The sequence below is a fragment of the Aureobasidium subglaciale genome (genome assembly GCF_000721755.1).
Source record: "Aureobasidium subglaciale EXF-2481 unplaced genomic scaffold scaffold_21, whole genome shotgun sequence".
Lineage (NCBI taxonomy): Eukaryota > Fungi > Ascomycota > Dothideomycetes > Dothideales > Saccotheciaceae > Aureobasidium > Aureobasidium subglaciale.
Window position 1 is genome coordinate 196,349 of NW_013566974.1, and position 26,950 is coordinate 223,298.

The 26,950-nt window shown below is 49.5% G+C and overlaps 14 protein-coding genes across 14 annotated transcripts; 8 read left to right on the forward strand and 6 right to left on the reverse strand.

Annotated features, from left to right (window-relative positions):
* Positions 1-8: 8 nt before the first annotated feature.
* On the reverse strand, positions 9-1,580 carry AUEXF2481DRAFT_7592 (uncharacterized protein; the record flags this gene model as incomplete). The annotated part of the gene is made up of 4 exons (XM_013485473.1): positions 9-799; positions 848-977; positions 1,038-1,212; positions 1,267-1,580. The coding sequence occupies 4 exons, from the start codon at positions 1,578-1,580 to the stop codon at positions 9-11; spliced, it is 1,410 nt and encodes a 469-aa protein (XP_013340927.1).
* A 767-nt stretch (positions 1,581-2,347) lies between these two features.
* AUEXF2481DRAFT_42957 (uncharacterized protein) lies at positions 2,348-3,876 on the reverse strand. Its single transcript, XM_013485528.1, has 3 exons — positions 3,513-3,876; positions 3,092-3,456; positions 2,348-2,996 (listed from the first exon to the last, which is right to left on the reverse strand). The coding sequence occupies exons 1-3, from the start codon at positions 3,547-3,549 to the stop codon at positions 2,823-2,825; spliced, it is 576 nt and encodes a 191-aa protein (XP_013340982.1). The 5' UTR covers positions 3,550-3,876; the 3' UTR covers positions 2,348-2,822.
* A 376-nt stretch (positions 3,877-4,252) lies between these two features.
* Positions 4,253-9,280, reverse strand: AUEXF2481DRAFT_32101 (uncharacterized protein; the record flags this gene model as incomplete). Its single annotated transcript, XM_013485499.1, has 2 exons — positions 4,253-8,258; positions 8,307-9,280. The coding sequence occupies 2 exons, from the start codon at positions 9,278-9,280 to the stop codon at positions 4,253-4,255; spliced, it is 4,980 nt and encodes a 1,659-aa protein (XP_013340953.1).
* Positions 9,281-10,736: 1,456 nt separating this feature from the next.
* Positions 10,737-12,041, forward strand: AUEXF2481DRAFT_42959 (uncharacterized protein). The gene is made up of 3 exons (XM_013485529.1): positions 10,737-10,903; positions 10,985-11,373; positions 11,436-12,041. The coding sequence occupies exons 1-3, from the start codon at positions 10,837-10,839 to the stop codon at positions 11,541-11,543; spliced, it is 564 nt and encodes a 187-aa protein (XP_013340983.1). The 5' UTR covers positions 10,737-10,836; the 3' UTR covers positions 11,544-12,041.
* Positions 12,042-12,880: 839 nt separating this feature from the next.
* Positions 12,881-16,795, reverse strand: AUEXF2481DRAFT_421629 (uncharacterized protein). The gene is made up of 3 exons (XM_013485604.1): positions 16,592-16,795; positions 13,197-16,539; positions 12,881-13,143 (listed from the first exon to the last, which is right to left on the reverse strand). Exons 1-3 carry the CDS (start codon positions 16,628-16,630, stop codon positions 13,133-13,135), a joined length of 3,393 nt encoding a protein of 1,130 aa, XP_013341058.1. The 5' UTR covers positions 16,631-16,795; the 3' UTR covers positions 12,881-13,132.
* Positions 16,492-17,436, forward strand: AUEXF2481DRAFT_421656 (uncharacterized protein). Its single transcript, XM_013485605.1, has 2 exons — positions 16,492-16,550; positions 16,602-17,436. Exon 2 carries the CDS (start codon positions 16,662-16,664, stop codon positions 17,316-17,318), a length of 657 nt encoding a protein of 218 aa, XP_013341059.1. The 5' UTR covers positions 16,492-16,550; positions 16,602-16,661; the 3' UTR covers positions 17,319-17,436.
* A 519-nt stretch (positions 17,437-17,955) lies between these two features.
* AUEXF2481DRAFT_68492 (uncharacterized protein) lies at positions 17,956-19,128 on the forward strand (the record flags this gene model as incomplete). Its single annotated transcript, XM_013485567.1, has 1 exon — positions 17,956-19,128. The coding sequence occupies one exon, from the start codon at positions 17,956-17,958 to the stop codon at positions 19,126-19,128; it is 1,173 nt and encodes a 390-aa protein (XP_013341021.1).
* A 171-nt stretch (positions 19,129-19,299) lies between these two features.
* On the forward strand, positions 19,300-20,629 carry AUEXF2481DRAFT_421827 (uncharacterized protein). The gene has a single exon (XM_013485606.1). The coding sequence runs from the start codon at positions 19,628-19,630 to the stop codon at positions 20,459-20,461; it is 834 nt and encodes a 277-aa protein (XP_013341060.1). The 5' UTR covers positions 19,300-19,627; the 3' UTR covers positions 20,462-20,629.
* A 660-nt stretch (positions 20,630-21,289) lies between these two features.
* AUEXF2481DRAFT_32107 (uncharacterized protein) lies at positions 21,290-21,696 on the reverse strand (the record flags this gene model as incomplete). The annotated part of the gene is made up of 2 exons (XM_013485500.1): positions 21,290-21,471; positions 21,570-21,696. The coding sequence occupies 2 exons, from the start codon at positions 21,694-21,696 to the stop codon at positions 21,290-21,292; spliced, it is 309 nt and encodes a 102-aa protein (XP_013340954.1).
* An 893-nt stretch (positions 21,697-22,589) lies between these two features.
* On the forward strand, positions 22,590-23,924 carry AUEXF2481DRAFT_32108 (uncharacterized protein; the record flags this gene model as incomplete). The annotated part of the gene is made up of 1 exon (XM_013485501.1): positions 22,590-23,924. The coding sequence occupies one exon, from the start codon at positions 22,590-22,592 to the stop codon at positions 23,922-23,924; it is 1,335 nt and encodes a 444-aa protein (XP_013340955.1).
* Positions 23,925-24,037: 113 nt separating this feature from the next.
* Positions 24,038-24,491, forward strand: AUEXF2481DRAFT_421832 (uncharacterized protein). The gene has a single exon (XM_013485607.1). The coding sequence runs from the start codon at positions 24,151-24,153 to the stop codon at positions 24,439-24,441; it is 291 nt and encodes a 96-aa protein (XP_013341061.1). The 5' UTR covers positions 24,038-24,150; the 3' UTR covers positions 24,442-24,491.
* A 7-nt stretch (positions 24,492-24,498) lies between these two features.
* On the reverse strand, positions 24,499-26,550 carry AUEXF2481DRAFT_42964 (uncharacterized protein). The gene is made up of 3 exons (XM_013485530.1): positions 26,481-26,550; positions 25,989-26,334; positions 24,499-25,785 (listed from the first exon to the last, which is right to left on the reverse strand). The coding sequence occupies exons 2-3, from the start codon at positions 26,049-26,051 to the stop codon at positions 24,541-24,543; spliced, it is 1,308 nt and encodes a 435-aa protein (XP_013340984.1). The 5' UTR covers positions 26,052-26,334; positions 26,481-26,550; the 3' UTR covers positions 24,499-24,540.
* On the forward strand, positions 26,145-26,514 carry AUEXF2481DRAFT_82243 (uncharacterized protein; the record flags this gene model as incomplete). Its single annotated transcript, XM_013485579.1, has 2 exons — positions 26,145-26,356; positions 26,463-26,514. The coding sequence occupies 2 exons, from the start codon at positions 26,145-26,147 to the stop codon at positions 26,512-26,514; spliced, it is 264 nt and encodes an 87-aa protein (XP_013341033.1).
* Positions 26,284-26,865, forward strand: AUEXF2481DRAFT_421835 (uncharacterized protein). The gene is made up of 2 exons (XM_013485608.1): positions 26,284-26,336; positions 26,481-26,865. Exon 2 carries the CDS (start codon positions 26,526-26,528, stop codon positions 26,754-26,756), a length of 231 nt encoding a protein of 76 aa, XP_013341062.1. The 5' UTR covers positions 26,284-26,336; positions 26,481-26,525; the 3' UTR covers positions 26,757-26,865.
* The last annotated feature ends 85 nt before the right edge of the window (positions 26,866-26,950 follow it).

The window sequence follows — 26,950 nt, forward strand, 5'->3', positions numbered from 1 at the left end:
ATGGAAAATTAAACGACTTTCTCAAACACCAACCGACACTTCTGACCCTTGGGTCTAGAAGAAATGACCTGGTCGTCCAGGATCATATTCGCCTTCTCCTTGCTCAATCCAGTCCTGTATCCTCCATACACCTCTCTCAACAGAATCTTCATCTCAGCCAAAGCCAAATGCTTGCCAATACATCCCCTTGCGCCTTGTGAGAAGGCGAAGAACATACGATTGCGTTCAAGCTCTCCCTTGTCTTGTAGCCATCTCTGTGGATCAAACCTCTCAGGCGACGGAAAGACAGCCGGGTCCTTATGAAGCGTGAATGGCTGACACGAAACAATGACATGGCCAGGGATATAGTGGCCATCCAGTGTCGTTCCATCATCCGGTGAATAGCGCGGAAAACTCATTGGGATAGGTGGAAAGACCCTAAGGCCTTCCTTGACGACAGCATCCAGATACGGCAACTGATCAAAGCTTTTGCCTTGACTGCCATCAATCTCTTCTCGCAACTTGTGCTGGATGTGTGCGTTGTGAGGAAGGGAAAGCTCATGCATGAGGAAACATAAGCCGTCGCCTGTTGTGTCGATCCCTGCAGCCAGGTGATCCATGCTCTCCGCGGCTGCTGAGAGCTCCTCGAGCTCGGAAGCTTTGGAATGCAGTTTTGAGAGCAAAGAATATGATGCAGGATTAGGCTTCTTGACAGCGTCGAGGACAAAGTCATTAGCCAGGGGTACTGATCTCGAACGCTTGGAGTTAAGATTGTCGAAAAAAGCAGCGACTTTCGGCGCGTAGTATTCCAAGTAAGGTGCTCCAAGCTGTCAGTGGTTACGTCTCAAGATTTGCAGAAGCTACACACCTCTCAGACTATCCGCATAAGACATCTCTTCCATAATCTTGAAGTCCTCAGGATCCTTCAAAGAATTAGTGCCATAAGGAGCGAATAAATGCTGAGAAGCTCCATCCAGTGCAAAGCAATGTAAGTGCACCTGTCCCTCACACATCAGTAACGCACACTCAAGCCCTTCAAGATGACCGGATAAACTCACATAAACATCAGCATCACCCCCGTTCTCAGCCAAACAATTCTCCAAAAACTGTTTCGCACGCTCAGTCAATGCGTCAATGGTCTCTGGTCGCATGATATTCGTATTCGCATATCGATCCGCAAGAATACGTTTACGTTGACTATGTTCACCTCTAGGCGGCATTGAAAACAACGTCCTAGTTCCCCATCAGCATTCTATGTATATCATCGCGGATCAGAAAGCAACTCACTTGGTCCCAAACTGCATAAACAGCTCGTAGAATTCTGTTCTGTCAAAGCCACTGCCGCCGGATGTATAAATTTCCTTCATGGCTTCATAGCTTGCGAAACTGACTTCATTAGGTCCGATACGGACGACACGGCCATAGATTGTGTGGAGGTCATCAATGTAGACTCGTCGATTCCCAGTGAATTCGTTGTAGATGAGATACAAAGGTGTAAATATTGTATATGTCGGGCCAGGAAGCTTAGCCAGTGGTGAAGCCAGACGTGTATAGACAAAATACACTGTCGCAAGGAAGGGGATGAGGTAAACCAGAAACATGATGGACAGATGACGAAGGGGAGAATAAAAGCGAATTGAAGGTAGAATCAAGGCATATCTAGTTGATAAGAGTGTAGGACGAAGAAGGAGTCACACCTAGACACGTAATCCCAATCGAGTAACTCCAAGCGTGATCTCAGCAGCAGCACTCGTGTTTAGACTTTCAGGCACTCTCTGCGCCCTTCTTCTGATCCCAGAGGAAAGGTGGTTGGCGATAACAAGCAGCAATTATGACCGATAAGACCTTATCGCAAAAGGACCACCTATCTCGGCGCCCTTCTCGTGAGGGAGATCCCGGTACCGCTCGGCCACAACAACCGAGGTAGACCTGACCTATGACGAAGGCCAGTAAGCATCACAAATAGTTCCAACCCATCACGGTCGCGCGGCTACTGCGGATACCATATCTCTAGAACGAGAAAGTATATAAAATTCCAAAAGCGATAATCTGACGTATACTCGATGTAAAAACTCAAGACAAGTATCTCCTTCCTCTCACACGCTTCATACAATTCACCCTCTTTATACAAAATCTCAATCTCTCAAAATCATCAATAAACCAAAAGAAAAACCATGCCTCTTGTAAAAATCGACATGATCAGAGGTGTCCGCACACCAGAAGAGATCAAAAAACTAGCAGATGTGGTGCAGGAGATTATTCTCGACAAATTTGCAGCTCCGGCTAGAGATCGTTATCAAGTAATGGCCTCTCCATCCCCTTGCCTCCTTCTTCCTCTCCTACTCCTTTCCCAGACTAACACTTCAAGGTAATAACCCAACACGAACCCTACGAATTAATCTTCGAGGACACAAACCTCGACTACCCCCGCACAAACCTACTCATCCTCATCCAAATCTTCCAACAAGGCAGAGATGCAACACAAAAGCAAGCTTTATACGCAGAGCTAGCAGGAAGATTGGAAAAAGAATGTGGAGTTCCAAAGACGGATTTGGTGGTTAGTTGTACTAGGAATGAAAAGGAGGATTGGAGCTTTGGGATGGGGAGGGCGCAGTTTTTGACGGGGGATCTTTGATGATGGGAGGGAGAGAAGGTGTTGGGAGGTGGAGGGAGGAAAAGGGTTGTGGAGAGGTGGGTTATGTGTAATGACTTGCTAAAGAGTAGATCATATGCTAAGCCTTCTTTCGTGGCGGTAAGCAAGTAGTTGTGCGTGTGTAGTCGTCAGGTGTGTAGATTCCAGCAGTCATATCGACGTCTTGTCAACCTGCATCGTATTCACTCCATCATCTCCTATCAGGAATAGGTTCATAGTCGTCCTCTGCAGGCAAAACCTTTGCAGCGACACTCATACCCACAACATCCACCGCCATAACAATCCAAGAGATCGTGCAAAGAATCCAACTCTTATCCAATGTCCAGCCAACGAAAAAGCGGTTATCGTGATCGAAAAGGAAAGCCTGTGCACACACATTAGCACTTTATCCTTCCCACAACTCTCTCTCTTTCAAAAAAGCCTTGAAAGAGTTTGGAGTAGGAGTGCAAAGAAACTTACCACAATCCCCATGGCACCAATCTGACACACCATAACCACAGCAAGCAACCCCACACACATCTTCCACCCATTCTCCCTATTGCCCCTTCCTCCCAGCAAAACCACTGCAAAGGACACAAATGTCGCCAACTCGAGCACAACCGAAAAGTTCATCAAGAAGCCTACACTCCTCCACATGGAGCAGAAATAGCGATCCTCACCATGACAGTCTTCCTGAGCTGGAAAGGGCGAGCATCCGGTCAGAGATGAACAGCGGGAGTGCAGGCCGTAGGAGACGTGGATAGGCTTGGAGGTTGGTGAGGAGGATGGGGAGGTGTAGGAGAGCCACGAGGGAAGGGAGATGGAGGTGAGGGTAAGGGCAACGGCTGTGAGGGTCAGTCAGCAGAGTGAGGAAGGTGAGAGGGAAGTGTGTCAAGCATACCGGCGAGGAAGACCCAGAGCCCTATACCATACACCATTCGTCGCGTCATTTTTGCGTTTTGGTGTATTGATCGCGTAGTCGACTCTCTCTCTCTCTCTCTCTCTCTCAAGAAAACGCTTCCGTCGCGATGCGAGAAGCCTCCTGTCGAGTCCAGAGAAGCGAAAAGAAGGGGAACAGGACAGACTCCAAACAAAACAGCGTCCAAAGACCAGATACGGACGTCGATGATAAGAGAGATATCAAAATGTCGGTCAAGAAGGACCTGCCTCCTTTGGAGCCGCAGCGCTCGCTTTCCCAAATCCTGGCGCCTGCACCTGCCCCCTCTATCGCTCGATCTTCTCGCAATGAACTACGTCACCAGTGGGCCACAAGTCAGAAAGCCAGGGTCATGCTCCCGACAAGAGACCGACAAGATGTCGACGACAATATCTCCATGACGAATAGATATTTTGATATTCCAAATGCATTTGAATACTTCTTGATACTTAAAGATCTACTTCGGGCAGTCTAAGCTGCTTAGTCCAGAGCTTGAGTCAGCTACAGGAGATTTTGGGAAATCTTGATCACTAGTAGGAGGCAGCCATGAAGTTTGCCGTAGGAAAATGGTGCCTAACCAGATAGATTGACGGATTAATAAATTGATTAGTCGTTATAGGTAAAGAGCTTCCCAGAGCAATAGACCTAAATATAACTCTGAGCTATTTCTGACAATTTTGCTCAAGATTACAATCACACCAACATTAACGAGTTGCATAGGTTGCCCATACCCGCTTGCCAAGAGCATTAGCAATGTCTTGACCATTTGACAAACCCCCGAAGCAAGCATTTACCCTCGGGTCTGACCTCCCAAAGCCAGAGCTTTGGAGGTATTGTTGCTGTGCAAAGAGTCTGCACTTTAACGGTCGGACATTGGTAACAATCTCTCCGTTCTGCAGATACCTGGTTTCGATATGCAGACTATTTCCCACACTGCTAGATGAAGCAGTGTCAGCGTTTGTAGCTTGGTTGAGGTTGACATGGAGCTGCCCGGTCCGTTTTTGGTCCTTATAGTCTTTGGATGCGCTGAGGTCGTACTCATCTTGAGGACCGACGAGATTAAGCATCCTCCAGTCCAGATCGAGATCGAGACCTCGTGCTCGGTCGCTGTCTGTTGGTCCACCAAAGCTTCGTGGCTCTAAGGATACCCCGGGTGTGATGTTGGCAAAAATGCCATCGTACGCCCCAGTATACTGCAAGCCCCTCGTACTGGCCGACCTCGATCCTGTCACTGAAGTCAGAGCAGTGCCTGACTCGGCGGCGTGGTTTAACGTGGACAAAGAGGTCATACCAGCAGTTACGCCAAGAACTTTCCCCGCGAACGAAGAAGACTTCTCTGCAAATGCTGCGGCATCTACTGCTGATAGACCTCTCTCCACTGCTCTGTTTCTGGCACCGTCTAGGAGACCGGCCGCCGAGCTGGCGGCAACCACACCGGCCAGCGCGCCTGAGAAGGCATCGATGGCGAATTTCTGGCCACTGTAATGCTCGTGTTGCATCTTGCGTCCGACGTAACCTCCCGTAACGTACCCCGTCGCCTTGGAAAGGACAGAGGCTGTGATGCTGGCACCAATAGTGTCTGCACCGAAGAGCGCCGCTCCGACAGCGCCAGCAGCTGGTGCGCAAGCTGTCGCGACCACGACCGTGACAGCAATATCTACAATCAAAGGAATCCACTCGATGTGGCCAGTTCCGTCATAAAGGTTGATTGGGTCGCCGAGGCAGAACGCATATCGATTCTCTTTATGGACACTGTCCATAGTGATGAACGCTGCATAGTCCGGTTGATAGTAGCGAGACCGCAAGTAGACCAAGCCACTTGCTTTATCGGTGAATTCTTGTCTGTAGCCAAAGTTGTAAGCTTCAGTCGTGGCTGATGATTGTTCTTGGCCATAGACACCGTAGATCGTGGAATTAGATCCCCCCACGCCGGTCTCAACGACGATAGACCCTTGGGAATCCACGTAGTACGCGGTGTCCTGATTCGTTTTTTTCACTGAGATTAAGCGGTGGCCGGGATCTAAAAGGTATGATTTGGCATTTTCCACTCGCGCCGCCGATCTTGTAGCATTGGCTGCTCCGGTGTCGTACCAAATGTTCGTTTGATCAACGCCCGAGTGGTGAAGAGAAAGTGCGCCATTAGGATGATACGAGAAGTTTGTATTCGCCTCGCCAACATCGACACTGAGCAGTTGATCTTGCTCTCCGTAAGTATATTTCCGACCTTTGTCATCAGCAGTGAGTCTGCCATTTGCGTCGTACGTGAATCCTGGATCATTCCTTTGGTCGATAGCATTGTACGACATGTTCTCAACCGCTCCGTTCAAAATGGTTGTAATAAGATTCGAGTTGCCGTCGTATACAAACTCCGTAAGCGTAGTAACGTTTGTATTGGAGTATACAATGGAGTCTTGTCGAAGTTGACTGAGTCCATCGTACAAAAACGTGCGTTGGTAGTTTAATTCAGGCTTTTCCGGCCAAGTTTGAGAAGATTGTTCGACCTTGTAGAGCTTTCCCTGAGAATTGTAAAGATATATAGAATCCAGTAAGACATCTTCTGATTGATTGGAGGTGACTGTTACGCGATTGACTCTGCCGAAGCCGTTATACGAAAGAACTCGTCTCAGATGCTGCTGGCCGCCAGAGATGTCGAGACTAACGAGTTGACCTTGAGTGTGGTTCGCCGAGCCATATTCGTAACTCACGATATCGATGCCAAGAGTCCGTGTGAGGACATGGCCATAGGTGTCGTAAATGACATCCTGCTTTGTCCCGATGGCGTCTTTGCTTTGTGCTACCTGTCCGCACTGGCTGAGACTATAGGTCTGACTTGACCCATCCGCATAAGTCACGGCGGAAGCAGATCCATCAAGATTGTAGATGTGTCGAACGGTGCCCGCACCCGTACTTACCTCTGACAGACGGCCATTTGCAAGGTATCTTTGTTCGATGTCCTCAGCACCATATCTGACATGCACTACCCGCCCTAAACTGTCGTGGTTGTATGAGACGATCGTGCCGTCGTAGCGAGTGAGGCTGGACATGTTTCCATTTGCATCATAAGTATAACGTTCCGTCTGGCCTAGTCCGTTGGTATGAGAAGCCAGCTGATTGCAGCTGTCGTAGCGACTGATGCAACCCTCATGATTAAAGACCCGACCGTCGCTATACGTGACAGTCTTGTTCTGGCGATATATCTGTCCGAAGATGTCGTACTGTAGGCATCGTGTGACGGTATCGTATGTATGATCACCAAGATCTGATTTGGTCACGACGGTCTTCTCAATGATCGCATTCTCTACATCAAAGGCTACGGAGGTGGTCTGCAGAGTAATCGATGGAGATGAACTCTCGTTGGGCTGCTTGGTGAGAACGGATGTGCAAATGTTACCCAGACCGTCATACATATGTGTTGTTACCAGACTGTATGTCGTCGTCAAATCGTCCGAGTCCGGAAATTGTTCGATCCGAATCGCTCTGCCATAAGCGTCAAACTGAGTGAGACCTCGGCGATCGCCATTCATGGCATACTCAGAAGTAAGATTATGGTCATCGTAAGAATGTGTTGTTACATTGCCAATCGCATCAGTGGTACTGAGAAGGCGATTGAATGCATCATACGCATCGAATGTCACTTTTGAACCAATTGTATCAGTCTCGGATTGTTTGCGAGATAGAGGATCCCATGCCGTTGTGGAGAGGGTACGGATGTTTGTTTTATTCGAAATCTGAGCAGAGCCACCATTATCTAGTAGCTGTATCTGTCGCCCAAGGACATCAAAGATCTGCTGACTCTTGTACCCAGAAGAAGCGGTAGTGGAGGCAGAATTGCCACCAGACCCGACAATGTAGGTCATGCTCGAAGAACAGTTCGATGGATCCGTATAGGTGGAAGCGCGACCGATCATGTCGTAGGTGAAATTCTCACTTTGGCCCAGTGGCAGTGTCTTTTGGACAAGGGGACCAGACCTGATCCTCATATCGTACGTTTGTTTCGATGCGTTGCCTTGCGGGTCCGTGATGATGACAGTATAGAGACCTGTGCCAAGATCGAATTCGTACGTGAGGGACATATCATAGTTGACAATTGTTCCGGCTGGAAATGGCACACCCTGAGACCATGATATCTTCTCGTTAAGAGCACGACCGCACTTGTCGAATTCTTGAGTCTTTGTTTTCCAAGGCAAAAAGTTGGGTTCTGACAAAGCCTTGAATTCAATCACAGTAGACCGGACTTGCTTCTCGTCTTCCGTAAGAGTGTACGTTAGAAGACGCTGTGAGCCAGATACCTCATCGATCAATAGCTCAGACTGAATCATCTGGCCTCCCCAAGAGACTTGAACATACGTCTTCGACGATGTCTTTTGTTTGATTTCTCGTCCAGTCGTAACATCGAAGGCTGATTCGACATGTGAAAGCAAGCATCCATACTCGTCATACGCACATGTCTCAGATCGCAACGCAACATAGCTATTGCCATCGAAATTGAATTGTTGCGTCTGTGTCGGACTTGCGTAGTTGATATTCCGTGCATGGACGTCCGGATCGATATCGTATGTATACGTTGTTTTGTATGAATGTACGAGTTCCGCGCCATGGGGCACTGAGTAGTGGTATTCTTCTGCTGGAAGATGTAGTTGATTGAAAAATATCTGAGTGGCCGATAAGATCCTGCCAGATGAATCCACATTCTGGACCAACGTGTCGTATCTAGGGTCTATTAGATCAAGTTCGGACCTCTTACAACAGGATGCTTACCGATATCGGTAGGAATCACTCTCAATCAATGCGTCCTGCTGACTTCCGAATCGAATGCCTAGATTGTACCCGGTGAAAGTTCCCCCGTTGGTTCCACTTCCAAATTGATAGGTTGTCTGTGTTAGCTCGGTCCCAGCCGAGTCTCGATGGTAATGGTTCGTCACTACTGGGACAAAATCCGTGCCACCATCGGCAGTGAGGTATGATATCCTTCCGTAAGTGAACTCCGATACCAAGCAGCTTGGATATTCTATCCTCGAGAGAAGCCCCTGACTTGGCGTATTCGTATACCCGAAAGCTGTGATCAGGCCGGCTGGATCTGTGCTTCGAGCAACGTTCTCATTCGCAATCTCAATGATTGAGAGACCGCCGTCGGGGGCGGTTATCGTGATACTCTCACCAGCTTGGTAGTTGAAGGTTATCTTCTGCCCGAACGAGTCTTGAATATACTCAAGGAATGAAGTGTTGTTGACATAGCTGTAGTAGATGAAATTGCCGAAGACATCATCGTGCTCAAGAATATTACCAGCTGCGTCGAAGTACTGTACGGACCCATCCGTCTGCCTGAACCGCCATGTATACTCACCGTCTTTGCCAGAGGGTAGCTTCTCACTAGGAATCTGGGCCATGAATGACATGCCATGATTATTGACATATTTGAGACCTGATTGATATCCTGTGGTGTCAGCCCAGTCATTGTCGATGAGGAATGTTTTGCCTTGAGAAGTAAAGCTCTGGCCATCGATGATATGGGGTATGTTGAAACTCCAGTTCCTCGGTAACCCAAACCGTCCAGACACCCCATAGCTGTATCGGAGACTGATTGTCAGGCCAATGGTTCCAAGGACACCACGAAGATCGAGAAGAACTTGAGAGAACTCCACAGAGCCAGTGTTGCGATTGATTCCTTCGCTTCCACCAGTGACGTGGGAGTAGGCTTGAGAACCCAGGTAGTCTCCTGTTGACTCAATCATAGCTCGAGATAATTTTTTAGAATGATGTATAAAGTAAAGCTGCGTTTCGGATTTAAATCTGAACTGCCCGGCCTCTGAGGTTGTTCAAGTGAGATCGAAAGGAGGTTTATATAACCACGACTAATCTTTCACGAAGCACCTTCACAGCGAACCCGAAAACTGCCCCATCACAACGAGACTAGCTGATAAGTGCAACGATGAGCTGAGCTGAGTCCTCAATCGTTGAGAAGCTGAGTTTCATCGGTACCATGGACAATATCCACGTTGTAGTCCAAGTGGCAGCCAGCAGAAGATCGCTTCTCATATACAATGTTACAAGCATCGAAAAGCGGGGCACAATCCTTTGCAATATCGATGTCGGTTTCCCCTCTTTTCACAAAAGTGCAACTGCGATTCGTCGACTGCTAGGGACAGTCCGCAATGACAAGGGTTTGGCTCTTCCTCGACTTGGTAAGACACGTCACGTCTAGCAGGGTTATACCTTATCGGGCCTGGTATCATGCAATGCGGCAGCTTCCCGCACAGAAAGAGTCAATCAAAAGAGAGCGAACAACCGACACCGGTATTGCAAAGGATTGTATCTTCCAAAACCTTTTCACTCCATATCTCACGCCATTGAGAAGCAAGATACGGCCGTAGCATGCGTAACGTTCCTGGGCTGTCAGCTGAGTGCATAAACGCATTGAGAAGAAAGATATATACGGCCGTAGCATGTCTGGACCGTCAGCTGGGTGTTCAGGCGCTTAAAACATGATCTGAATCAACAACCTATAGCAGGGTTGGTGATGAGAACGATCGAACAAAAAAGCAGAAGATCGACAATGAGCCAAGTACCACTGCTCTTTTATGACATCTTGGTATTTGATGGCGTTCCGCATTGTCATCATTATTATGGCTGTCTATCCGATAGTAGTCGACCATGGCATGGCATGTCTGAAATTTCCTAACTGAGCTTTCGTTCCCCGACTTTGACATTGACAGACTGCTTTGAAGCCCCGCCATTTCGATAGAGATGGTCTGCACGTTCGGTCGCAGCATCAAAAGCCAAATTGAGATACTCCCCATATCCACGCTGAGTCTATGATACCTCCATTTTGGAGTTCGTGGCCTGCATATTAGCATCTGAAACCCAAGTTGTACATAGTCCGTGCCGCAAGACTATCTTTTTCCAAGGATAAGGTCCTGTGAAGAACCCTCTCACTCGCTCCTTCGTGCAAATCATATGGAAAGCTCGGCTTCGAAAAGCGCCCTCCTGATCAAGACTAAGTGTTCAACAGAGATAGGAGCAGTGGTCCACATTTTCAGCTCCTCGTTTGGAAAGGTAACGTTCACTATTGAATTGAGTAGTGGCGTGATGATCCTGGTAGTGTTGCGGGCGACTTGAGCTGATAGCCCATTCAGTTAGCCGGTCCCTGGAAGGTGACGGGCTCGGGTATATAATTCGGTGAGTTCGTCTGCCACAAATATCACCTTATTCCAGCTTCGATCCATTGTTAGTAAGTTTCCGATACCTCCAATATATCAGACATCCCATATTCCGAACGATACCCGCAAAGATGCACTCTACATCTATCATCGCTTTCCTTGCCATCTCTCTGGCTCCTACTGTTAGTGCTTTCGCAGGTAAGCCGACGGAACCCCTTGAAAACGCCACATGGTTCATTCTTTAGTGGCATGTGAACTAATTACAATGCTCCGAAACAGGCGCTAGTGTCTTTGCATGCCTCAATTATGCAAACCCAATCTCGAAAAGCTTTAACGCATCCTTTGTTGTGGGCGGTGGGTCCACGTATTGTATGAACAATGTCGGCCACGATGCAAACATGACCGTCAGTCAGTCGGGTCTGACATGTGCAAGCATTGGCTATGTTGAATCTAATGCTGGTTGGGGATGTTTGACCGAGGACAGCATCTGGGGACTTGCTTATTCGGCCCTGTCCAAAACAGGGTCAACTAGTAGCCACTGGTGGTGGTCGACAAGTGACTACAACAACGTTGAGCTCAAGAAACAGTCGCGAGGAACAGTCGTTTGTGATAACAAAGCTGTCTGTAGTGACACCAAGATCAATTGGCCAGATCAAGGACCTATTTACGTGAGTGTCTGCCTCTGGAGAGTTTCGTGGTGGGATAGCTGACAACTAATTACCTCGAACAGTTCATCTTCTTTCCAGAGCAATCTACCACGGTCATGCAGTCTGAGCGTCCAGAAGGCGCCGTCATGATCGGGCAAGATCTTGACAAAGAGCTACAGCAGCAGCTCTAAATCCTTGGCGCAGATGCCACATGAGTAAGCAGGGTCCTAGTCAGGGTCTTACTCTTAGCAATGCTTTTCCCTAGGCATCGACGACGATATCTTGACGACGAGTAAATATCATAATGATCAAAACACACCAATATACTGCTTAGTATTATTTTAGCCTGGTCAGAAAGTTCGAGAGGGGTTGATTATGCTTCTGAGGTAGCTAAAGGGGATTTTGGGAAATCTTGATTGTTCACCTAAAATATGACCTCGAGGCATAACGAATGTTAGCAATTCCTCTAGCACAACACACCAAACGATATCTCTCACAAGGTCACACGAGAAGCAGAATAATAAGATGCGTGTGTCTAACGATGGCGCAGAATACTGAAAAAAAATCATAGTTCAAGTCGAAAGGAATGAAAAGACCAAACGAACGACAAGATTGAAATACAAAACAAAATCAATGGTATCATTCTTTCCCTTTCCCAATTTCTCTAGTAACCAAAACGGAATATGAACAAAAAAGAATCAAAAGAGAGAGCAGAATTATACATTATGAGGAAACTCTCCTCCCCTTTCCACCCACTTTCCTCCCCAGTGTTCCAGTCCCTTTCCTGTTCTGTTTGCTTCCTTAATTTCGTCATGTTGATGACCCCAATCAGTCGTGAAGACCGAATAGCTTTCTCAGACCAGAAAACTTCTTCTTCTTGACTGTGCGGTCACTGTGGACTGTGCCGCCATTGGCCATGTTGTTGAGATCATTACCGCTCATGCTACGTCTGTTGCCAAGATCAGGTCGCATAGACTTTCTCATAGCAGGTACACCATCACTGGTAGTAGGTCTGGGTTCGGTACTGTGAACTTCATTCGTGTTTCCAGCAGTCAAGGGCCAGTTCTGAGGTGTATTACGTCTTTGCAATTTAGGCTGTTTAGGACCGCGCATGGTGCTGGGGCTGCGAGGGTGTTGTGAGTCGACTGGCGAGGTGGGTACGACGGAAGAGCTGTTTCTGCGTAGGACGCTGCCGAGGAAACCCTTGCGTCTAGTAGGAGTCAACGGTACTTCTTGTCTAGATGCCGTGTCGGTTACTGGTACTGGAGGTGCTTGAGGTGCACCTGGTTCGCGACCACCGTTCATGGCGGCAACATTGCGCTTGGCAATCTCCATAGCTGCATCAATGTCGGATTGACTGGGAACACCAGGCTTGCTGCTGAGTCTAGCAGCACTCTTTTTCGTGTTACGAGACTCGTCTTCAGAATCAGATAGATCGGTCGAATCCGAGTCTTGGCCTCTACGCTTAGGAATACCACGAACAGGTGCAAGATTAGCGGGCATATGCTTGGGAGGACCGATAGGCGAGTCTTCATCGTCCGAGTCAGTGAAGCGACTTCGGAAGCCTTCTCGAGGAGCATCATCCTCATCATCACTATCTGCAAACCTTGACCTGAAGCCTCCAGATCTTGCCTTGGGTGCAGGTGCAGGTGCAGGCTTGGACTTGCCAAAGCCACCGAAACCAGATGAAGCTTTCGCATCGCGCGAAGCTCTATTGTTCTTCCCGCGCATAGTCGGTGTATCGTCGGCATGTGCTCCACGTAGCGATTGTCTGATCTGCTCACTTTGTTGCTTGCGGCCCATGAATGACCCTGTGGGAGAGAGAGAGCGCAGACTGAACCTACCGCTTCCGTTCTTTGCTGGTGGTGAAGTGGCACGCCCACGTTCGACAGGTTGAGCTCCAGCATCTACCGATCCCGAGCGCATTGAACGCTTCATGGTGTACTTGCCAACCGAATCCACGGTCGAAACAGAACCACGACGCTTATTCTTCTTGAAGCTGGAATCAGACTCTGAATCGTAAGCAGGGAGAGGTGCGACGACGGGCTTGGTTGGCTTCTGTCCTGGCTGCAATTTAGCCGCGGCCAATGCAGCCGAACCAGCACCAGGAATGTTGGATGTAGCAGGAGCTGATGCTCTCTTCGAAGGCTTGGACCCAGCGTCTCCGCGCATCGAAGTTTTCATAGCACCCTCGGAACGCGTCGAGCCGCCAGCACGCATAGAAGTACGCATGTGTGTCTCATTCGAAGGAGAAGCAGACGCAGGAGGACCACGCATGGACTTTCGCAGGTGAGTCTCGTTTGACGTGCGTACAGGCTCCTCAGTGTCACGCATGGACTTGCGCAAAGTGGGTGCAGATGATTCTTGCTGCTGTTCGGGTCTGAACGGATCATCTCTGGAAACATTTGCAACCGGCGCGAATGTGGTGGGATTTGTTATATCCAGTTGGTCGACTAATTGCTTCTTTTTCTTGCCCTTCGGCGCGGAATCGACTACCGGCACAGCAATAGCGGCCTCAGCTTCAGCTTCGAGCTCCAACTTCTTCTTCCTGCTCAGACTACTCCAATAGGCAGTTGCCGAGTTCCAGTCAGTGTTGTCTGTCATGAGCTGCTCGTCCGAAAGGGTAGAAGAGTCAGAGAGGTTAGAACGCGAAGGTGGAAGCATAGCCTGTGGACTGATCGGAGGACTAGGTATGACAGCTGCAGGCTTTGTTACCGGGCTCTCAACAATGGCGTCAAGAGAGGCAAAGCCACCATGATGTTCCAGCTCTTCTTCAGCATCAGTGAAGTCATCACCACCAATTTCCGAGCCAGAGTCCGATTCGTAGATGGGATGCAGGATAGGCGAGTGCCCATCTACTGTGGTCTGCGCAGGCTGCAAGGCGGCTTCTTCATCATCGCTCGAGTCGTTTTCGGACAACAAAGCTTCATCACGAATTTCTTGTCTCGAAGCTGCTGCAGGCTTAGACTCTTCTTCTTCCCAGGCTCCAGGCATACTATTGCGCTGCTTAAGCACAGGTCTTTGTGTGGATTGTGCGACAGCTGCTTCCAGTGGAGGCTCGGTCTCTTCTTCAACACCTGGAGTAGGTGGCTGGACGGCTAGTGCAGGCACAGCAAGCTCAATCGGGTTGGCCTCTGGAGCTTCTACGTTATGCTCGGAAGTTGTTGGTTCGTATATGGATACCTCCGATTCGTCACTGGAGAGTATCTTTTCTGCTTGGGACGGCGGCTGGACTTGCATTTCAGCCTCGTCCTCCGAGTATGCCGAGTCTGACGCATCGGCTGATGTTTCCTTGCTGGTGACCTGAGGCGGTAATGGGTCATTCGTGACGGATGTCGGCTCTGCGATATGGCGGTCTTTCTGAGCATGATCTTGAGCAAGTAGGGCACCCACAAGATGATCGTTGGAAGTCTCGCGATGGTCTGGCAAAGTGGCTGCACTGTTTGTCATGCTAGAAGACACAGTTTCGGTAACCTTTTCGGGAATCTCTGCTTGTTCAAGCTTGCGACCTCTGACACTACTGAAAGAAGGGAGGGCTGATCGTGGCCTCATGATTTCGTTAATGTCGTAGGATCCAGAGAGCTCTCTGCGACCATTGAATTCCACGGCGGCAGGTGGGACAGGTGCACTACCGTCCTCGCTGATGCGGACACTCTTCTTCTTGCTGGGCTTGACGCCATCTTGGGAAGCCATGGAAGTGGTGTCCGAGGTTTCGCTCGGAGGAGGGCGGACCGCGCCGTTCATAGCGAAGCTGGGCGAGGCAGCTCTAAGAGATGAGGCTGGCGACTGTCTAAGCGCAGATTTCATGGGTGAGATGGATCGAGGAGGAGGATGATGCCTAACACTCAGCGGAGTGGCAAGGGATGCGCCCTCGACGAAATGAGCATGGACGTTGCGCGAAGGGCTCGAAGAAGCAGCGCGCTGACCGTTGGCTCTCGGAACGTCCAGACTGACAGCTCTTGGACGAGTGCCACCGGGAGCAACGTAAGCCTTGACCGGACCTTCAGATGTTGAGATGGTACTTCCAGGCTCTCGATCACGCAGTGACTTCATGAAAGAGTGCTTCTTAGGCGTGGGTTTCTGGACTTCTGCTGTGGCTTCTGCCTCGGGATCCTCACGAACCACAGATGGTTGTTTGTGCAGTGTGCCAGCGGCACGAGGAGAGCTTGGACTGGCGGAAGAAGCTGTGCTCGGTGAGAGATTGACAGGAGCGAGAGAAGAGGCGCCCGAGGTTTGCGTGTTCACAGGAGGCACGACGGTCGTCCTTTTCTTCTTCTTAGGCGTGGTCTCTGCCTGTATAGGTTGAGTTTCAGCAGCTTTTGGCTGAGCGGACGCTGGTGCTGCATTTCGCACAGCAGATCCTGTGGGAGCCGTGTTCATTGTGCCGTTTGCCAGACGAGCGCCCTCAGCGATAGTCTTCTTGTTCTTTTTCACTGGTGCATTCGCGACGTTTTGTACATCTTGCTGAATCTTCCTAGCTGCGGGAGAAGAATAGTCCATGGCAGATTGTGGCCTGGCTGGAGAAGCAGTCTCGCGAGGGGCGCCGTTGCTGACCTTGGGGGAGGTGAACCAACCCACACTCGAGTTCGGTCGTGGAGGAGGTGAAACGGCGCGACTCGGACTCATGGGTCTCGAGAAGTTTGTGCCTGAGCTGTCTTCTCTTTTCATTCCAGGATGTGCTGGTAAGTTGAGCGTTCTGCCGGCTCGGTCGACGCTGGTGTTGCGCTGGGCACTTCGAGGACTTCTCGGGCTGCTCGGTCCGGAATAAGGCATGCGATTCGTTACGTCGAGACTGGCAGCCCTTCGTTGTGACTTGACCATGTTTTGGGGGATAGCGGGCACAGGCGGTGCGTCGTATGCAGAGGGCACGGGGTCTTGTCGCCTGCCGCCGGGAGAAGGAGATCTGAAGGTTCGGTCCGTCATGGATGAGGTACTAGTCGTCCTCACCATGCTGTTTCTCGGATTGCCGCCCGCGATAGCGTTGCTGGCTACCGACGACTGCGAGCCTCTTCTGACCATGCGCTTCGTCTGGATTGATCCCACGGGTTCCGGCGACGATGTTTGAGAACGAAGGGCGGCGGCGGCGGCAGCTGATGAGAGCGAAGCGGCCGATGGCTCCCTGTTAAGAAAGGCGGCGCTCGCTGCTATCGCGGCCGAGGAACTTGGAGGGGGACCACGCTGCTGTGGCTGCACATGTTGTGAGTACTCGATAGGGGAGCTACCTGAGGACGGGACTGACCGGCTGCGAGCTCGCGCGCTTGCGAGCGAATAGAGGCATCCTGACGCTGGAGGAGCCCAAGGCTCAATTGATGTCTAGAAATGCCTTGATTGGAGTCGCACGTATAGGATGCTCTTGCGACGGGGAAATAAATGACCAAAGAATTCCAGCGCGTCACAAACCAAACATGACGTGCCTCGAAAACACGGGGAACTCGTTGATTGGAGTGGAGGAAATGGGCCGTCCTACAGGCGCTGTGCAAGTCGCAAAAAAGCTGGCAATCCTGGCGCACAAGAATACTCTTGATGGCTGTCGACTCGGGAGACGAAAGGGAGAAGGAAGCAGTAAGCAGCACGCAGGAAAAGGCTGCCTCAACTCGACCGTTCCAACATGCCTCCTCGTCCAGCTCATAAGCTTTTGCAACCTTCCAGCCATGACGATCATGTCCGTGCGCTACCATACAACGATTGGGATGCCGCAACGGACAGCCATCACCATCGAACTCCCACCTGCCTCGGTTGTGCTGATGGAAGTGGCGCTCAAGAGGAATGTTGTGTCTCGCATTTCCTTGTTTGCGCCGTCTCAATCTGGCCCTCTCAACTCCAGCTTTCAACCCTATACCACATCAAAATTGCTTAAATGCTCGGTCCAACAATTGATGAAGCATTCGCGTCATTCACCCGCAGATCTGTTTGCTCTTGGCCAATCTTTGAAGCCTCCACATGAATTTGTCAATTTTGAAATTTGATGCTTAAAGAGACAGTTCACTATTCGACAAACCATATGGAAGCGGCGAATACTGTTCATGGTACTATGATGGAAAGAAGTGTCACGAAAAGAGCGCCAACAAGCAGTTGACCTCCCAAGTTGCAACCGCCGGGCTGGGAACCGGTTGCTGGTCAACCCGTTGATCCGTAATCCATCTACGCGCTCGTGCCAGGTTGATCTTGATCTTGTCCCTCCGAGGAGGTGCTGATACGCCGATGACCAGTGGTGAGGACATGCCATACATGGACGGCTGGGGTCTCAGGAGCCAACAAAGATACTTAAAACATGGTCTGCGCCCTGTCTGTGTCGCCGGTCGACGCCCAGACTGTTCACAATGCGACAAGTACGACAGCGAAAGTAAAGCTGAATAGAAGGTGTTCACTGTTCAATGAACGGGATGTAGGCGAACATACCTCGAAAAACACACAACTGATTAGAACATCTTCCCACCTTGATCAATGTTTCTCGCATCTGGCGACCTCGGTAAAGCGGAGAACCCTTGGAACTCCTCCTTGACGTGACTTTCGTGTTCGCATCTGTTTCTGAACATCCTCCTACCAACAGTTATATACAGCTGCAGCCAACAGTCTCTTTGGTCGATGCCAGATAATCTAGCCATGACCTCGCTCGAGCCACTCCCTCTCCCCAAAGGTCTTGAGGAGTCTTACATCGATTGCACTGATTCCTGTGGTCTTGTCTTTCATATCGTTACTGCTGGACAGAAAGACAAGCCTCTCATCCTCCTGACTCACGGCTTTCCAGAAATAGCCTTCTCATGGCGAAAGATCATGCCAGATTTAGCAGCCCGAGGATACTACATCGTCGCACCTGATCAGCGTGGATATGGAAGGACTACTGGCTGGGACACACGATCTTTTGATCAGGTTGACCTGAATCAATTCACCATGACGAATCTGGTCAGAGATCTGGTATGCTTGGTCTACGCATTGGGACATAAGGAAGTGCATTGTCATATCGGACACGATTTTGGCGCCGTCTCCAGTGCCATGGCTCCACTGATGCGACCGGACATGTTCAAGAGTTGCATCCAAATGTCGCATCCTCACCATGCGCCGCCAACTCCATGCTTTGATGTCGAACCTTCCTCGGGACCCATCAAGGATCCAGGGTCTTCACCAAGCGGCAAAATGGATATCCAAGCCGAACTGGCAAAACTCGACCCTCCAAGGAAGCACTACAAATGGTACAACTCAACGTCGAATGCTTCTACAGACTGGGAGACGGCATCACAAGGACTGCATGAATTTCTACGTGGGTACTTCCACCTCAAATCAGCAGATTGGGCAGGAAACAATCCGAAGCCTTTGGAATCTTGGACGGCTACGGAATTGGAAAAGATGCCAAACTACTACATCATGCCAGAAGAGTGCAGCATGCCAGACACAGTGTCCAACATGATGGAAGGGGAAGACAGGTCTACAAGCACGAAATGGCTCTCCGACAAGGAACTCGACGTCTACGTCAAAGAGTGGCAGCGGGTTGGGTTTCAAGGAGGATTGAACTGGTATAGAGCGCAGACCAGCTCATCACGAATCCAGAAAGCCGATGTGCTGTTGTTCGCGGGCAAGAAGATTGAGGTGCCTTGTGCATTTATCAGTGGTGAGAAGGATTGGGGTAACTATCAGCAGCCTGGTGCACTTGACGGATATAAAGAGAGTTGTTCAGACTTCCGAGGCATCACTTTTATTCCGCATGCAGGACATTGGGTGCAGCAAGAGCAGGCTCCCCAGGTGGTTGAAGCGGTGTGCAAGTTTCTCGATAGCCTGTAGACCAGGACAATAGGCTATAGAGTAGAATAGGTCAGATGGCGTATCATATGCATAAATATGCATGAGCGTTGGCAAGCGCGCATGAGACTCGGGTATAACAATGCATGAGTGCACGTGCCAGGTTCATGAGTTCGTCGACTTTCCATGTGAACAAAGAAGATGTGAGAAAGTGTCTGGCATCAGCTAGAAACCTGCAACACCGAGCTTTGAACACGACCAACGAATTCCACAGATTCTCTCCTTTTGATCAGTTGTCAGACAGAAGAGCAGAGGGCGACGGCAACCTGAGTCGACGTCAGGGAACAAATCCAGCAGCAAAGTTCGGCCAGACCCCGCCTAAATCCTTCTTTCTTCAGTCATCAAGAAGCCATCGACCGACGACATCTTGGCTGTACGACGAAGCACCACCCACTCGACTCCTGCATCGAACACACCAATCACTCTGAACAGCAACGCCTCTCCCATTTTGATAACTCCCTCTCTCCTTCGTTCGGCTCCGATGGATTCGATGCGCAGCCTCAACACATCACTGCCTCGCACGTCGCCTCGTCGCAGTCAACAACCCCCGGAAGAACTTTTATCTGCCTTCAAGGCCGCCGCTCTCTCCGTCACAAACCTGTACAAGAATGCTGCATCTGAGCAGGCAAGATCAAGAGCTGCGGGTTATCAAGATGCCTTGGACGATTTGCTATCTTTCCTCGACAAGGAAAATCTTGGCGTGGGTGACGGCGAGGGGTGGAGAGTGAGACGATGGGCTACTGAACGCTTCGATGGAGGCGTTTCTGGCGGTCGTGAAAGTGACGACGAAGAGGAAGAGCAAGAAGATCAAGTTCGCAGCTCCAGCCCGGAAGTCGCGAGGAAAGCGACGGCGCCAGCCCCTGCTCAGCAAGATCAAGCACAAGCACACTCTGAGCCCATCATGCTCAACACAGAAGTTCCTTCCATCCACCAGCAACCACAGGTCCTACGCTCAGACGGTCCCGTCCCTCAGGCAGACTCTTTTACATTTCGCTCATCACATGCCTATCCACCCCCACACCACGAACGAGAGGTAGACATGGACAGCAGCAACACCAGCGGCCCCGTCGACTCTCCCAACTCATCAAACTCCAACAACCCAGTCCGACTCGAAGTTCATTCACGACGACGAAACAACCACAACCGTTCAAACAACTCCAACAGAGTCGCTTCCCTAAACCTCAGTTCCCTGGGCTCAGGAGCCGGCTCCAAGCGGAAAAACCTAGGCGACTTTTTCGACATCTCTGGTCTTTCGTTCAACACTAATGGAAGAGATGGCTCTGATCGTGGTGGGAAGAGGGGGAGACATGTTTGAGTGATTGGTACTTTTGCATTTTTTCTTCTGCTGCGTCTTCTGTTCTTCGTGAAACAAACTGCACAACTGCAACTGCACAATATACCCACCCAAATACCCCCAAGACAGTTATTCGTTTCGCGTTGCTTTTTTCTTACACTCGCTCATTCTTTCCTTTGTTCTCATGATAACCCTCGCGTCTGGGAGGGATCGGAGAAGTAATGAATTACGAGATGCTCCTTCTTTTTCTTTGCTTTTTAGTCTGCAAATATCTCTGTGTCAGGTCAAAGATTCTTTTTTTGACTGTTGCGTTTTGATGTTTCTTTTTCTTTTCTTGCATATTCGGCGTGCAATGCATGGGAGATGGTGTACCTGCTTTCTTTTTGCATTTTCTTGCGAACGTCTTGGTCGGGGTTTCGAACGTGGTACTATCTGACCTTTTCCTGAGTACGAAGATGGTTGGATTCTGCATGGGAGGGATGGTTCACTCTTGTCATATACAGTGTTTTTCGGGCTCGTGTTGGCATCCAAACCATTATACTCCTCAAATGATCAAACATGAAATTGCTTATCATCTGCGTGTTCCGTCCTTGCAGTCTTATCGCTACTGTGCTTTTGTTGATGTGGGTTCTTGCATGCATGCGTTCAACAGGGCTTTGCTGACATCTTGCATGTGCACCTTCCCTGCAGGTCCCCAACTGGCCAATACAAAAAGTTGTTCCTAACCACTTCCACTAATACACTTAATCATACCAAACACCATCCTCCCTCTCCCTACTTCTTTACACCATCCTCATCTCAACCCACATCTTCCACACATTCCGCAAATTCATATTGCAAAAAGCATTCTCACATAAAACCCCTCCACAACCCCAAACCAATCAACATTCCACTCAACCCAGTAATCCCCAGTCTTCTAGCAGCCATTGTGAGTTTTGAACCTGAACGCATGATTTCGACTTCTCGGGTGCGGAGTTCTCGATGGCCGGACCAGTAGGTGTAGGTTCCTAGTGCTGTGAATGCTGTTGCTCCTGTTGATGTTCTTGATGATTAGAAAGGAACAGAGCTTGGAGGGATAGGGAAGATGATGAGAGGGAAGAGAAGATGATGAGATGAAGGCATTACATACCCATCACTCTACAACTCAAACAATCATAATCTGCTTGTTCTCTAGCCAAGACCTTTTTGAGTGGTTCTGGGGCGTGGTCGCGGGATTCTAGGGTCTTGTAGAGGTCTGAGTCTTGGGGTCGTGACATTTTTTTTCTTGTCTATTTTCCCTTGTATACTCCTGTGTATTTGGATCGATGATGGGGGGATCTGAGGTTCGAGATTTATCTTGGAAGTAGTGGCTTTGATGGTCGTTGACTCTTTTGTGGCTTTTGCAGTCGATGTTTCTTAATGGTGGCTATGGCGCAAACAGACCTTGACAGCGGCTTGTGAGAGATTGAAGACCCCGGATCAGCCACTGCAAGACACTATACCAAGAAAGGAAAGGTCGGAAACGGGATCGAGAGAGGGCGAGACACGAGGCCTGTGTGGGTCTAAGCATCCTCCACTCTCCCCTTCTCCAAACTCCCCTGTCCGCTTCGTTCATTCTTTTGCGCAACCACAAGAGATCTCCAAGGGCGACACGCAATTTCTATCAAAAACGCAAAACGTAAAATAATAATTGGAGTAAACTCTACCGCACAGCAGTCGCTCGTTTCTACGCTGTTTCTTCTCTCGTCACTCGTTCTTCCTTCTTTCTAGCAGCGCAGGCCGTTTTTCATACTTGACCATCTTCAGCTCTTACGACGTCCATACTGTTTTTCTCCCCCCTTCCCCTCTCTCTCGCGCCGACCGTTGAAAAGTGGACGATTTCGCGATAACAACAAGCAAGCCTCCCACGCCCTCTGCAACCACCCGTCGCTGTCGCACAACCAGCCTCCTTGATTAATTTACTGTTCGCTCGCACAAGAGGACAAGAGAAACAAAGCGAATTTCCAGTTGTTGTTTCGTTCTGTGTTGTTCTTCTGAGATTGCGACGCCGCCGCCGCCTCCCAACTGTTGCCGAAGACAAAACAAAGAGCTTTGAAGACACGATCCTCGTGGTCATGGAATCTACCTTTTCGAACGGTGCGCCTCCCATCTTCTTCCGGATCTGTTAAACATGGCTATGCAGTATACTGACATTTTGCTATCAGTGCATCCCCACGTGGAGAAGGCATTGCACAGCTTGTTCAAACGTGCCTGTCTCGACTGTCCTGGAACAACACCTTCTTGTCCGTCGTGTTCTGGCGGCAAGGTCTGCTCGTTAGTACCTCAATCTTGCGACACTTGCGCATACACGACTTGCGTCGCCTCCAACGATGGCTCACCACACCACTCTGGACCCAACGTCGCTGCAATCGCTGGAGGAGTGATTGGAGGTATCTTCTTCGTCGGTGTACTCGTCTTCGCCTTCTACTGGTACGTGATTCGACCGCGCCGTATCAAGCTGGAGGAAGAATGGGAAGAGGAGGACCAAGCCGAGAACCGCAAGTCCAACTTCAACATGCAGAGGTCGGAACGCGCATCCGTGCATACCGTGCACTCGGTCGCCAACAGCATCCTCAGCCGAGCTTCCAACTTTATTCCCATCGCCTACATTCCCGGTGTTATGAACAGAAATGGCGGAGAAGAGCATGTCCCTCCTGTTCCTCCGATTCCTGCCGCCCATGGACCTCCTCTCAGCGCTTCATCTTCGAATGGCGATGCTTTGTTCTTCCGTCCCGGCGACCTCCGCGACTCGACCTACTCGGACACATCTTCCCTTGACAACCGTAGTACTTTCTTCGGCCGCCCCAGTATCACTCCCTCTCTCGCTCGTAGTAGCATAGCCACATACCGCGACGACGCCGTCGTAAACCCCATGCCCGCACAAACCGTCCTTCGCGGAAAAGCAAATGTCGTCAGTGTAAAGAGTGGAAACAGCGGAACACCCACCTCCACACCACCACAAAACACTCCTGCCGATGAGATTAGCAACCCGCTCAACCGCAGTGCGAGCGGCAGAAAACTAAACATCGTCATGCCTGCAAGCAGTGATGCCATCAGGCCAGGCTCCTCCAACTCAGACTCTTCACAACAAACCCTCAGCTCAGCAAGCTACGGCAAACCCGTCCTACTCACCCTTGGCTCAAAGACAAAACCCAAAGGCCGCTTCCCTGTCTCTCCCGACCCCCAAGCACGACCCAATGTGTCATCTCCATTAGCATCTTCCACCACCACAACACCAGATACAGAAATCGACGCCTCGCCATTCGCAGACTCTGCCTCGATCTCTTCACCTCAGCAACAGCAACAGCAGACGACTCCGAAACGTACGCCTGGGGGTTTGAGTGCTGTTATTGAGGAAACTGCTAGCGCGAGGGGCAGTTTACCTGCGAATAAGAGGTTGAGTAGGCAACAGTATCAGCAAGTTCCGAGGGGACAGAGTCCTTTTGGGGATGAGCATGAGGCTTAGATGTACACGAACTTGACTTTGCAAACTCCTGGCATGGAAATGGCTGGAGGGGTTTCTCTTTTTCCTTCTTCTTTAACGACACGGATGTTTCTCTCATGTTGGATGTTCAGTTGCATCTTTCTTACCTCGCTTAACTCTTCTTCATGCCCCCCCTCCAACGGCCATCGCGGAATTCTCTTTACTTCGCTTCTTCTTCTTCTTCTTCTCTGGCGCAGTCTTCTTACATATGCCATTTTTTACACTCATTGCGCTGGACGTTTTTGTTGTTGTAAATAGGCTTTTCTTTTTCTCCTTTTTTTTTCTTTCTTATTTTCGCTTTTCTTTTTGGTCTATACCCCTTTTTCTTTTTGAAGAATATGGAAACATTACCACAAAATCTTTTACTCTTTTTCATACTTTTCTTGATGTGTGTGTGTGTGTGTGTGTGTGTGTGTGTGTGTTTGACTTTTTTTTCTTTTGGATTAGATCCTTGGTTTTTTTTCTTCTCAAAAGGAATGGTAACAGTGATGCCGAATGAACAGGTCTTTTGCGTTATTCTATATCTGCAATGTGTAAAAGGTGTTTCTTTTTTGAGTGTTGGTGCAAATTTGTTTTATTCGTAGGATTCTACTTTCTTTTATGGACTATATACCATTTCTACACCTTTCCCATCAATTTTGACACTAAACCCCTCATTACCACTTGTCATAGCCATCCACCCTTCATCTCCATGACCATTAACAGTAATTTCAAACTTTGCAGCCAACAACACGGCTTTGTCGCTTGTTTTTGCCTGTTTTATTGCAGTTTGTGCATCTACATCCCTTTCAAATCTGGCTATTTCTTGATTCCTAGTGATTATGAGATGGAGGCAAGGTAGATTTGGCCAGGGGTGGGGTAATTGTGGTTTCAATGCCATTCTACCACTTGATCTTGTCAAAGACTCGGAGGTCGGCGTGATGGAGAGGGGAGATAGGTGGTCTGTTGTAAAGAGTACTGGGGTTTGGAGGGTTGTGGATACACGTTTTAGCATGGAAGCTAATGCTGGATATTTGCCTACTCCTGCTGTGGAGGCAGAAGTGGTGGAAGAAGAAGAAGAAGCGAGTCGGTCGTCCCAGTAAAAAGAAGATGCAGAGTCGAGGATTATAGCTCCTAGTCGACGGGAATGGCTAAAATTGGACGGAGAGAGGAAGTATGAGGGTAAAGTGGAGAGGGTGGCGATTACAGATGTCAAGGATGTGGGGCTGTAGATGTGGATATGATTGAGAGTGTCGTGGACGTGTTTTTGAGCTTTGGTGAGAGGGATGGAAGGGCTTTGGAGAAGGAGGTTGTAGAGGATGATTTGAGAGAGCCGCGGGATGGAGATGGGGAAAGTTGTCAGGAGTGCGATCGCTGTTGGTGGTGTTTTTGCGCAAGAGGTCTGGAGAGGTGGGTTTTTGGTGTTGGTGTCGTTTGTGAGATAATCAGATTGAGCTGTTCTGAGATTCGCTGGCGTTTCTGCAGTGGCATTCGGATCCGTGGTCGCTTCATGCTCTGTCATGGTACGATCATCCAACATCTCCTCGTGATTGTCTTTAGCATCACATGCTGGTTCTGAGGCATCGCTCTTCGACTGCTCGTCCGTCCGTGTGGCCTCAACAATCGTGTCCGCATCTCGGCTCCCGCTTCCCAGCACCAGGTTTGCAATGATCCAGTATAAAAGTTCGGTCTTTCCAGATTTGGGACCAGGACTTGTGATTTCGATGATTGGAGGCGCTGGTGTGGAAGACAAATTCGTAGGATCGAAGCGTGGCGTGTGTGCTGTGAGTAGTTTGTCCAGAGCAGGGATGCCGAGTTTCGAATTTGCAGATGGAGAGTGCAAGAGTCGTAGAGTATTCAGAAGCTTAGAAGAGAAGTGTTAGATGAGAAGATATGACAGTTTAGTGGTATAGAGAGGGAGGAATATATGTTTTTGGGTTGTGGTGATGGTGAGTGCGTGTTTCTTTTCTTTTTCTGGTTCACGAAATCGTCTTACTCGCAGAGAAAGACCGAGGTGAGAAACTGCAGGAAAATAAAACAAGTCAGGAAGATGCACCCAAAACTCACCTCATCCAACCTCTGCGTCCTCACCTGCCCCAGCTCCCTCGTCCCCAGATCTTCAGCCGACATCTTGTCCTTCCCTCACCACTTGCCTTTTCCACTCCTGATCCAAATCCCACTCTTCACACACAGTCTCTATTGCTCTACCTATCAGCGCAAACAATGGCACCAACAGTCCACCCCTTCCACCCAGCCGACCTAGAAACCCACGTCAAGAAACTGCCCACCGGCAAACTCCGCAAACCAGACAAATCACAACCTCTTAAGGACTGCGCTTTGATGGAGATTATGCAATTCGAATGCCAGGTCAAGGCGCATAAGAAGCACAAGATGGGTATTGTGACGTGTGAACCTATCCAGAGGGTTTTTAGAAGGTGAGTTTTCAGTAGAGGAAGCTGTTTCGTGGGAGGTGGATGTGGGGAAAGCTTCGATGACTGGTAGTGATGGGGAGAGGGCAAAGGCTGACTTTTGAGGATGCAGGTGTAAAGATGGTCTTACTGTTGAGACTACTGCTTGGGAGACTGATGTTTGAGGGAGTGTGTGATGGCTGTGGATGATGGAACTGACGCATGGAGTTTGGCGGGCAAAGTGTTACTTGGAGTTTTGTTCTTTTATTTTTCCTTTTTCTTTTCTTCTCATTCATGGCTAGGAAAGAAGGAGCTACCCCAACACACTTCCAGGAGAGAAGGAGCTATCGCGTATACATTCCGAGGAGGAACGAGTAACCATACATCTGCATGTGAGGATAGGAGGAGCTACCGTGCGAATATGTAATGTATACAGAGGAAGGCACAATACGCACACTTCCGTGTCCGAGACTTGAGGAGAAGAATTGTTTCATGCATAGCAGTTGTGCTATCGAATTTGTGGGTATCTCGTGACTGCCTTTTTGTTTTTGCTCAAGTTCGATCCATGCCCTGACCCAGAAGCAGTCCCCAACGACCGTGAAAGAAGACAAAACGCCACGC